The 12111-nt window shown below is 35.3% G+C and overlaps 1 protein-coding gene across 4 annotated transcripts; it reads right to left on the minus strand.

The window, feature by feature from the left end:
• Positions 1-1593: 1593 nt before the first annotated feature.
• Positions 1594-10324, minus strand: LOC101887653 (mitochondrial uncoupling protein 4). 4 transcript variants are annotated; one of them, XM_059119092.1, is made up of 6 exons: positions 10027-10324; positions 9105-9445; positions 7087-7196; positions 6692-7008; positions 6343-6523; positions 1594-2513 (listed from the first exon to the last, which is right to left on the minus strand). In XM_059119092.1, exons 2-6 carry the CDS (start codon positions 9393-9395, stop codon positions 2339-2341), a joined length of 1074 nt encoding a protein of 357 aa, XP_058975075.1. In that variant the 5' UTR covers positions 9396-9445; positions 10027-10324; the 3' UTR covers positions 1594-2338. The 4 variants fall into 4 exon arrangements, with proteins under 4 accessions (XP_058975075.1, XP_058975073.1, XP_058975074.1 ...); XM_059119090.1 differs by having other exon boundaries at positions 9105-9448; XM_059119091.1 differs by having other exon boundaries at positions 9105-9533.
• Positions 10325-12111: the final 1787 nt, after the last annotated feature.

The following is a 12111-nucleotide window of genomic DNA, read 5'->3' on the forward strand; positions in this document are numbered from 1 at the left end:
AAGACATTTGGAGTCGATCTAGCGATGTCCGTCTGTCTGCCAGGTGCGCACGATAACTCTTGAAGGGACTAGCCCATTTGATCCATACTTGGTACATCGTAATATTATTGTCAAACTTAGATCGAGTTCGGAGATGGACAATATCGGTCCACTTCTTCTGGTACCTCCCCCACAAAATGTCAAAATTTTCAAAGAAAATAATTTACTGCACAGAAAGAGAAAGAACAATCCGATTTTGCTTCAACTTTGCGAATCCTAATATTTGCATCATATTTGCTAGGTCAGGTGCGAAAATTGACCATATCGGTCGGAATAATTATAACTCTTATAAAATGTGATGTTTCCGATTGTCTTCAAATTACACGCATCACGATATTTTCATCAACCCAAGGTTTGGAGTGAAGGTGAAATAAATTGGTCCACTTATTCTGGTACCTCCCTCACAAAGGGTCAAATTTTTGAATATCCATGAAGCTCATAAAACGCGTAACTAACATCCGATTCCATTCAGACTTGGCACATCTCAATATTTCCATAAATACAAGATTTGTTATAAAGATGGTAGAGATCGGATCATTCCTTCTGGTACCTCCCCCACAAAAGGGTCAAAGTTTTGAATAACAAAAACGATCATAAAATCCGAAATAAAACTACGATTCTAATCAAACTACACACATCACAATATTTTTATTATCCCAAGGTTAGGTGTAAAAATGGGATATATCGGTCGACTTCTTCTGGTACCTCCCCCACAGAAGGTCAAAATTTTAAATATCCATGAAGCTCATAATACGCGATATTAATATCCGATTCCATTCCAGACTTGGCACATCTCAATATTTCCATGAACACAAGATTTGTTATAAAAATGGTAGAGATCGGACCAATTCTTCTGGTACCTCCCCCACATAGGGCTCAAGATTTTTGAAAAACAAAACGTTCAAAGAAAGCAAATTAAATATTCAACTCTTTTCAAATTTTACACATCCAAATATTTTTGCTAACGCAAGATCTCTTGTGAAGATGCTATATATCTGCCAACCCCTTTCTAGTACTTCACCCACAAAGCTTCACAATTTCCAATACTTATATCTGTCTTGCGAAACAATTGAACGATTCTTTACAACTTGCTAATTATTTCTCTTAACCAGAAATCTGATGTGGTTTATCGAAATTTATGATTCCACATAAAATTGAATACAAATTTACGATTTCCTTTAAATTTTGCACATACCGTTATTTTTATCTATATCAGATGAATTATGAAAATGGAATACTTGGTCCGATAAAACTGTTAGCCCAATCATTTTTCAAAAATTTATACATATCTCATAAAAAGTATAGGAAGTAGTCGATCCCATAGTATACGAAGCTGTCGATCTACATCTGGCACATTGTAATAGTTTTATCAGTTTTAGGTCAGATACGAATTGGTCAATATTGTCCAACTGCTTCGGAACCTTACCCATAAAGAGTCAACAGTTTGGATAATCATAACGCAAGGCTGGGGGTATAAATCTGTCGGCAAAACCGACTGATACTATTTTACTTGTTTCTGATACGCTATTCTCAAATAATTTCCTCATTTATAGATTTTGTACAATTATGCGATTTTTATTTGGTATTTAAAAATAAATATGTATATGTTGATATTGTCATTGGGCTCACATTTCAAATTGCTTTTGTTTTTGTTTTTTTTTTTTTGTAAGTTTCACTTTATTCAGAACTATGTGTAGGCATCAAGTCTTTTTTTTTTTATTTCAAATCATAAATTAACAAATAACAATCATTTTTTAAAAAAATGTTACATATCATTATCATACAACAACAAGCCAATTAAAACCAATGAAAAAAAAAACTATATGAACTCAGTTCGAGAGAAAAAAAGAGAATCACAAAATGGCTTTCATTGCAGGGTGCAGCAACAAATTGTGTTGTTAAACATCACTATTTCTACTTAATTGTTGGTTGGTGTTTCCTTTTCAGCAATATCACCAATATAAAGTTCTACACATAAATTTAGAGTCTTTATAAATATTATAGGCACTGAAAATTGATGAGATGGGTTTTATAGATTTCAGAATATTAAAACAAAAAAATTCAAATCATAAAAAGGGAAAACATGCCATGGGAAAATTGTTGTCGGCTTACATACATACATTTTAATAATAATATTTAATATGATGCACATATTCTATTTACAATTATTTGTGTTTTAGAATAGATTTATAATTTCAATGTATGTGATGTTCTGCAGTTTGTTTTGTTCTTTTTCTTAAGTAGATTTCATTATTTTAAATATTAACAAAAACTAAAAAAAAAACAAGGAAAAACAACGTTAATAACTAGAGGCGCCAATCATTGTGCGTATTTGTTCGAAGGACAGCCAGAATGTAAGAGACCATGGTGCCATGCGTATCCAGCAAGGCAAGAAACCTTTGTATAGTGCTGTAAAGCCTTCTTTGTTTACAGTTTGACGCAGACAGTCTATGGAACCTTTATACAAGAGGCCACTGCAAGAAAAAAAAAAAATAAAATTGAAATGGATGATAAATAATTTATCATAATTAATAATATATAAATAAATATTTTAAATATAACAAGTAAAATAGTATTGGTCGGTTTTGCCAACAGATGTATACCCCCAGCCTTGAGTTATGATTATTAAAACTGTTGACCCTTTATGGGAGTGGTTCCGAAGCAATTGGCCAATACTGACCTAAGACTTATATAAATATTACAAAGTGCCAGATTTGGACTATATCGACTACTTTCTATACTTTATGAGATATATGCAAATTTTGCGTGAGGTAACACATATACCGAACCGAAGTATTCCATTTTCATACTTCATCTAATACAGAAAAAAGTATTGGTATTTGCAAAATTTAATATAATTATTCAACATTTTGACCCCTTGTGGGGGAGGTACTTAATGGAGTGGGGCTCATTATGTCCGTATTATCTATCACTGATGCAAATATTAGGATTTGCAAAGTTGGAGCAAAATCTGATTATCCTTCTTTGGAATAAATTTTTTTTTTTTGAAAATTTCGAACCGATGTTGTCCATCTCCGAACTCGGTCTAAGTTTGATAATTATATTACGATGTACCAAGTTTGGACCAAATCGGATACTCCCTTCGAGACGGACGGACATCGCTAGATCAACTACAAATGTGCTGAAACAGATTTGGTCCTAAAACCGTTATTTCGATGACACGTTTTGGCCGTATCAAATGATATACAGGGTGAGATAAAAAAAACTGCAACAAAGTCAAACGTCATAATTTGTGCTTTTTTAATTTTATTGAAAGAAATTAAAAAATGTCGGAAATAGCAGCAAATTTTAGAATAAGTTTAGATTTGTTCGAATTATAGCCTTCAAACGGCCAATGAAACCGTCACACGCTGCCCGAATGTTGCTCTGCGGTATTTTGGCCCATTTCCGGCGAAGCGCTTGCTTAAGGTGATCGACACATTGGTATTTTTTAGTGTCAACCTTGCTTTTCAAAATACTAAAGACAGAATAGTCCAACGGATTGGAGATTTTGGTGGCCATTGTGAGCAGGAAATGAAGCGACCATTTTTGGGTCCAATGTCTGCGGCCAAAATGTTTGCGTGCCCAAGGCTTTAATACAGCTTTCGAAATATTTCTATGGGACAAGTTTGATCCGAATTTGAAGTTATTTCTCAATATTTGCTGATCGCTAACACTATTATAATTTCATCCCTTTTTTCGTGAAACAAATTCTGCAATTTGGCAGTATTTGTTAAAAAAAAAACAAAGTTAAATATTCTGAAACAATACCTAATACATAAAACCTTGTGGGCAAGATTAGATTTTTTTATCAGATAAAATGGTTTTGTTTCTGGTGTTATTACTTTGACAATTCACCATAGCTACAAATGTCCAGAATGTTTGGTTTCATTTATGTCGTATGATTGTTAAAACCCAGACAAATACATTTATATTAATAGCCACTTTAAAATGTTCTTTTAGTTTACCCATAAACTAACCGAGTCTGCCGAGTCTAGATAAGTTCACAGAGCTAATTTTTCTAGAAAATAACACATGACATGTTCAATTAAAAACTTAATCAAATTATAAGGTTTATTCGTTTTTTTTATATCAGATTATTTCAGTGATTAGCAATCAATCACATAGAGATTATGGTAGAGACCGTGCCTCCACCATTAAACAAAAATACATTTTGATTTGATGTTATAAAGTCAGCGCAAATGACGGACAATGTGCTAATTGTCGCAGGGGGGCTAATAATTCTTCACAAATAAAATTTTTTATTTATACAAACACCTGATAATAAATAATCAAACTTATAATCTAATATGCCTTTGCGTAGACCAACATATTATCAGCGGGAAAATAATTCAAAACAATAATAAAAGTTTGCAATAAATAAAAAAATTCCTTGTCTATATCAGAAAATAAAAAAAACGAGTGTAGAATTTTAAATTAGTATTTTGATGCATGTGATATTACTTCAAGATTGTAAACAAACATGGAATCATCTGTGTTCGGTACGAACGAACTTGAAAATTGTATTTCAATTTCAGGATTTTAGTTCTGATTATGTGGTGTAATATTTTTTCAACTCAAAAATCCACATTTATAGGTGTAACAGTCGGTTTTGCCGACAGATTTATACCCCCAGCCTTGAGTTTTGATTATTCAAATTGTTGACCTTTTATGAGGGAGGTTCCGAAGAAGTTTGTAAATATTAGGGTATCTGACCTAAGACTGATATAAATATTACAAACGTGCCAGATTTGGAATATATCGACTACTTTCTATACGTTATATGTGCAAATTTTTGGAAAATATGGAAATATATGTGAGGTATCACACATATAGTCGACCGAAGATAAAAATATTGGTATATGCAAAATTTGAAGGTAATCGAAAATTTATATACAATTTTATGCGTAATCATAAATGTCGATAAATTACAAATTCATATTGGATTTCTGGATAAGTGAAATATATAGACATAGCAAGTTGTAAAGAATCGCCGACTTGTTTCGCAACCGTTATGACAGATATAAGTATTGAAAATTGTGACCCTTTGTGGGGGATGTACCAGAAGGAGCTCGCGGTTATATACCACCTACCAACAGATCTTGTGTAAGCAAAAGTGTTTGTATGTGCGAAATTTGAAATTTCATGAATAATGAAGAGAACTAGATGTTTATTTCGGATTTTATAATCGTTTTGGTTATTCAAAACTTTGGTCCTTTGTAACAGAACTTGTTTTGATGGAAATATTGAGATGTGGCAAGTCTGAATGGAATCGGATGTTAATTTCGTGTTTTATGAGCTTCATTAATACTCAAAATATTGACCCTTTGTGGGGAGGTACCTGAATGAGTGGACCGATATATCCCATCTTCACACCAGACCTTGGCTTAATAAAAATATTGTGATGTGTGTAATTTGATGAGAACCGGATTCTTATTTCGGATTTTATAATTGTTTTGGTTATTCAAAACTTTAACCCTTTGCGAGGGTGGTACCAGAAGAATTGGTCCGATCTCTATCATCTTTATAACAGATCTTGTGTTGATGGAAATATTGAGATGTGGCAAGTGTGAATGGGATCGGATATTAGTTTCCTGTTTTATGAGCTTCATGCAAATTCAAAATTTTGACCCTTTGTGGGTGAGGTACTAGAAGGAGTGGACCGATATATTCCATCTTCGCACCAGACCGTGGGTTAATAAAAATATTGTGGTTTGTGTAATTTCAAGACAATGGACCACATACATCACATTTTATAAGAGTAATAATTATTCAAAATTTTACCCTTTGTGGGGTAGTACTGGCTGGAGTGGACCGATATTGTCCATTTCCGCACCTGATCTGGCACTGATGCAAATATTAGGATTTGCGAGGTTGTAGCAAAATCGAATTAATTTTTCCCGTTATGTCGCATAAATTATTTTCTTTCAGAATGATGACATTTTGTGTGGGAGGTACCAGAAGGAGTGGTTATAAAATAATATTAATATGTATCAAGTTTGGATGAAATCGTATACTCCCTTCGAGAGTTATCGCGCGCTCCAGCCAGACAGGTAGACGGACGGACATCGCTAGATCGACCTGAAACTAATTTGGTCCAAAGAGACCTAGAACCGTTATTTCGATATACCCATATGTAGCCATATTGCTGAGGGTATACAAATCGATTATCGTAGTTCAGAGAATCCCTTTACTTTTAACTTGGTTGACTTTTCTCAAAAACATTTCCGAAAATATATCATAAGTTTTTTTATAAAATTGTTTCTTAATATTTAGAATATTCCATCAAACATGTATACATACCGGCCCTTTTCATCCGTGGGTTGGTTCATAACTCTCGTCTTTACCACATCTGCAGGTGTGCCCAAAAACGCTGCAACAAAACCGGCACATATTGATGCCAGTACATGCACCGTATGACAATCGGGCATGTGTAATTTGTTCATAATCATGTGCTTGATTGTATCATAAGTTGTTAAATCACCTGCAAAAACAAGACAATATTTGTTATTGAATTCATATATTTGTCTGTTCCAGGACCTGCGAGAATCCACTATTTCTATATATTTTTCGATGCCATAGAGGAAAATTTGAATCGGGGACAAATTTTACATTATTGCAGAGCAATACTTTTTGGTTTAACCATACTTGCCTAAATTAACTAAAGCTGCACGCTGTACATTTGGTATGCTGCCCTTCCACAGTCCCTTGATACCGCCACGACGGACAATCTCTCGGAAAGCATGAGCCGCACCATGAACTCTGGGCGGTTCACCCATTAGACGACGTTTGCCTTCCATTTGTATTTGTACTTTAACCAAATCGGCTGGTGAGGCCAGCCATTGTGCTAGGCCACCGGAGGAAACACCACACAGGGCTGATTTCCACAGGGGCAGTGCTACATTTTGGCCACTTTCATTTTTACCCAATTCTTTGCGCAAAAAATCATAAGTACATATTCTCACGCCGCTAAGGGAATAATGAAAATATTCTTTAATTATATTATGGAAATTAAATTTGAATAAAAATATTTTTAGCTGTAGTTACCTATAAACAATGTGTCTGTATAAGGCTGGGGTAACACCTTGCCACAATTTCAATGGGCCCTCTTCTTTGACAATGCCTGCCGCCGTGGCCATCATGCCACGATATTGGACCTATAAAAAGTGCAATATTTTTCGTTACAAAAGTTATTGATTTAATTGATTTTTAATTAATTTCAATAAGCAAAGCAAAAACAGCATTGATTCGATCAATCAATGTTGCTGTTATTTGTGAGAGGCTTGCTCCACACATATTTGTGTTTGTAAAACTTTTACAAAATACTCTTTAATGGAGATGTCTATCAGACTGATTATTTGCACTCAATTTCCAACACCTGGAAGAGCCTTGTGGCTCTGGGAACTAAAGATGTGTTAAAGCTCACCGTTTAAAATCACTTGAGTCCACCATTTTAAAATGTGAAACCAGAGTGAGATGAAAAAACTGCAACCAACTTCAGACTGCTGTCATTACTAAGCCAGTCGTCCGACAGCTCTTAAAATTATTCCAGTGACAGCTCATTATATTGTTTACAAGCGTACAAAAGCATTATGGTGAGAATTTTCCACAAAAAAAGTTATTCGTGATGGAATTCAAGCGTGATAGTATGATTTCTTTATATTTGGCTGGAAAACCACAAGTGGCTATCGTTAGGGCACTCCAACATTTAAATATGAATAAATCTTTTGTGTCTCGTACCATCGCTTGTTACCGTGATACTGGTAGCGTAGCCCGACATCAAGGAAGTAGACGGAAGAAAACAGTAACATCAGCAGAAATGGTTCGAAAAGTAAAGTAGCGACTTAATCGAAAACCGCGTCGCAGTGGCCGGAAAATGGCTCGTGAGCTGAACATATCGCAATATTACATTCGACAAGCCAATGAAATTCCAAAAGGTGCAAGAGCTAAAGAGTTGCTCCACTTGGCCGAAAGTGAAGTGACGAATTTGGTTTTTTCCGATGACAAAATGATCGTGTTTACTTGCCAAAGAGGTCAGCTGAAAATGTGCACCTTCGGCTGACCACCAGAACTCAAGCGCTGGCCATTTTGATGGTGTGAGCCGCCATAACAGCCGATGGTCGCTCTCCGCTCGTAATAATCGACCGAGGCATCAGAATAAATGCCGAATATTATCGGGAAAATATTCTGGAGGGTGTATTAAAGCCATGGGCACGCAAACATTTTGGTCGCAGACCTTGGACATTCCAACAGGACTCAGCACCATCGCATTTAGAACGCGCCACCCAAGAATTGTCAAAAATAAGGTTTCTCTCTTCATTTCCAGCGCACAATGGCCACCAAAATCTTCGTATACCAATCCCTTGGACTATTGTCTGGAGTATGTTGGAAAGCAAGGTTGGCACTAAAAAATACCAAAGTGTTTGTCACCTCAAGCAAGCGCTTCGCCTGGAGTAGGCCAAAATACCGCAGAGCAACATTCGGGCAGCGTCTGACGGTTTGAATGGCCGTTTAAAGGCCATAATTCTTGCCAAAGGTGACAAATTCGAACAAATCTAAATATATTCTAAAATTGGATGCTATTATCAATATTTTTTGCTTTCATTCAATAAAATTTAAAAAAAATGTAAAAATTATGGCGTTTGACTTTGTTGTAGCTGTTTTACCTCACCCTGTATAGGTATCAATTAAAAGCTAATGTACTTATCCAACAAGTGCTCATATGATTAAAAAGGTTCCAGAGTTGTATCAAAAATATTGATTTTTGATTTTGGAAATGAAATGCCAAAATATAGTTGACATTATAGCCTTTCTAAAATGCTTATCCTTCTTGGATTCAGATATTTGGATCTTTGAACCCGGACGAGCCCACTATGTTCAGTATATTGAAATGATGTTTTCAGTACAAATTCGAGAGTTATACCCAAAGAAATAGGTCTATACTGTAGACTAGTGTAAATGCAAATAACAAACAAAACATTTGAATATACAACTGTAGATATGTGCGTAGGTACATACATTATAACAAAAAATAAATAAATACACTCAGTACAAAGTTCACTTACCGGCGCCTGGCCTTTTCCACCGGCTGCAACAGCATTTTTACTGGAGGCTTCTCCTTGTATTTGTAGGCGGGTTTTTGTTAAATCCAATGGATATGTAACAAGTTCTGCATTTGCTGCTCCAATAACCGATACAATATATGTACAGGCGAAACTATCGGCAAATGAAAGGACTGGACGTAACTGATTGCGGGTGCCGGTTGGAGGAACTGCATTAGTAGGATCATCTGCTGTAGAGGAAGCAGCAGCAGCAGCTGTTGCTGCTGTAGTATTTGGCACCGCTTGCTTTTGCATTATTGCGGCGGCAGTAGAGATGTTGTTGAATGGCCTTTAAGTTCACTTTGCTGCTATTTTTGGTTATAAACAAAACAAAAAAGTCCAAGAGATAGGAAACAAAACTAGTTCTTTGTGTGTTTTTTGTTTGGCCTTTGGCTTGGTGCAATAGAATAAAAAACGACAACGACGACGGACGACACGTTGGAAATGATTACAAAAAAAGGCAGTGTCATGAGACAATTTTAGCGTGAGAAGAAATGCCCAAATTATAAATGAATATATAATGATAAAAAAAAAAAAACGAAAAAAACCAACAAAAATCGCGCCAACTATTGAATAATTTCACAAATCACAAATGATTGGCGTTGAGATAACCCATGTCACTTTGATGATTACACTTGCTAGTTCTTGACGAAATCATGGCAATAGCTAGAATTGTTTCACTCATTCCCCATATATCCTTTTTCCATGAAAATCGCATTCGATCAGACACTACCATTTACAAATCATTGCAAAACACTTGGCTGGTTTCAACATGCACATTCATGTACACCCAACACCCCCACCCACACAAACACTGACACTGGCTAGTTATTACAAACAAAAACTTTCGCTTTCATTGTTTATATCACAACACTCATGAACTCACGATAAATATATTTAGTTGAGAGCATGCAATTTTCCACTATTTTTCACAAACAACTTTTTCTTCAGTTTGTGATCCTTATGTTGTCATTTTTTTTGTTCTTCGCGTATCTTCGTCTGAAACGTTTTACATAACTTTCGTGGGGGCTATTTTAACTATTTGTTCGCTTCTGAATTCGATTGTGTGTGCTTTGTTTTATGATATTGTCGAATCGGAATAATGCGCGTTATAATTCCGTTGGGGTTTTGGCAAATATACACCTCGCGTTGTCTTATCAATTGAACTAAAAAAAAAACACAACAATAACAATTGAACAAAAAAAGACCGACATATCAGCTGTTGTATGGTTACCAAATATTGAATATTTGAGGTTGTACAATTGGCACGAAACATTTGCTCTGTTCAAAACTTTACGACGACAACCTATTTTCCCTTTATGATATCGAAAATAATTGCAAAAATAGTAGATTATTGCAGGTTCTGCTGATTTAACTCTATGGTAATACAAGGTCAATTTTTTTTAAAGTTTTTTGATTTAATTTCATTTCTTGATATTCAATTGATATAAACTTTCAATATGTGAACATATTTTTAGTCTAATAATAGAAAAACTCGCTGTTATACTTAACAAAACGCCAGCGGCGATGTAGTTGAAACTTTTTTCGAGGTTAAGGAACAGCGAGACCACTTTAGGTAATATAGTCGTATATTTCATGCTTTATGTACAGGGTGAGATAAAAAAACAGCAACAAACAAAAGTCAAAAGACATATTTTTAAATTTTATTGAATGAAAGCAAAAAATGTTGTTGGAATGTCCAAGGTCTGCGACCAAAATGTTTGCGTGCCCAAGGCTTTAATACACCCTCCAGAATATTTTCGCGATAATATTGATGCCACGGTCGATTAATACGAGCGGAGAGCGACCATCGGCGGCCTACACCATCACCATGGCCGGCGGTTGAGTTCTGGTGGCCAACCGAAGGTGCACATTTTCACCGGAAATTTTTTCCAGTGGTAGGTATTTTTATCCTGATCCCGGGAAACTATTTTTTCTTGGGGGACGGACCCGGGACCCCAAAGTCCTGGTTCAAGACCCCGACTAAACCCGTATCCAATTACCCGATATAGACAATATAGGTATCGTTGAAAATACCTATCCAACAAGTGGTAACATGACGGAGTAAGTGGTCATGGTTCTGAAGTTATGGTCAAATTATCTATATTTTGGACCCGGATTTTTTATAAAACCACCAAAAAGTCAAAATAGGGCCCATTATGGGGGTCAACAAAATTGATGCCAAATTATAGCTGACACACTTACCTTTCCATAATGCTTCCTTTTTCGGGTCCAGAGATAAGGGTCCTTCCATCCGCATAGCCCGATTCTAACCAGTTCGTTAAAATTATGTTTTCAGTAAAAAAAGTTTATTTCGCCTAGCCGCCCGGATCCGGGTTCGTCCCCCAAGAAAAAATAGTTTCCCGGAATCAGAGTAAAAATACCTATATCTGGGAAAAATTTCGAAAAAATCGAAGAGTTTTTACTAAACTAGAGTTGTTCCCATTTTTAAAATGTTTTGTCAAAAATAATAAGATTTTTATACGACGCAAATTGGAAGATGTTATTATATGAATTTTCAACAATTTTTACAAATATCAACAATTTTTATTTCAAAATCGGTTTGACAGTTCATTGCCCCAGCAGCTACGTCGATGCGTCTAGCTGTATTTTTCTACTATGACCATAGACAAATGAAAGTATAAACTAAAAAGTTTTAAAATTTACCCCTTCCGGTAGATGTCACTATGATTGATCTTGGGCCAGTCAAGTCACTCAGGGCTAGTGAAGTCACTCGACTTCGAAAACAATTTATTCATTTTTCTGCTATTTAAGTTCTATATTTTTATGTTTCACGACAGATTTGGATAATGTAAAAATAAACAAAGTCACTGTTTCGTTTTAAATTGATAAATAATAAAGAATCATAAAAATATTCATTATTTTGTATTTTGAGAGAATTGAGTGAGTCTACTGAACCTCTCTCACAGCATGAACGACATCTATTGAAGCACTTTTTTCGAAGATAACA

Source organism: Musca domestica, unplaced genomic scaffold (genome assembly GCF_030504385.1).
Source record: "Musca domestica strain aabys unplaced genomic scaffold, Musca_domestica.polishedcontigs.V.1.1 14, whole genome shotgun sequence".
Classification (NCBI taxonomy): domain Eukaryota; kingdom Metazoa; phylum Arthropoda; class Insecta; order Diptera; family Muscidae; genus Musca; species Musca domestica.

Coding starts and splice junctions, on each gene's coding strand:
- LOC101887653 (XM_059119092.1), bottom strand. CDS start 9,395: ATGCAAAAGCAAGCGGTGCCAAATACTACAGCAGCAACAGCTGCTGCT. Junction 7,009..7,086: donor TACAGACACATTGTTTATAG/GTAACTACAGCT, acceptor TTATTCCCTTAG/CGGCGTGAGAATATGTACTT. Junction 2,514..6,342: donor CCCACGGATGAAAAGGGCCG/GTATGTATACAT, acceptor TTTTTCTTGCAG/TGGCCTCTTGTATAAAGGTT.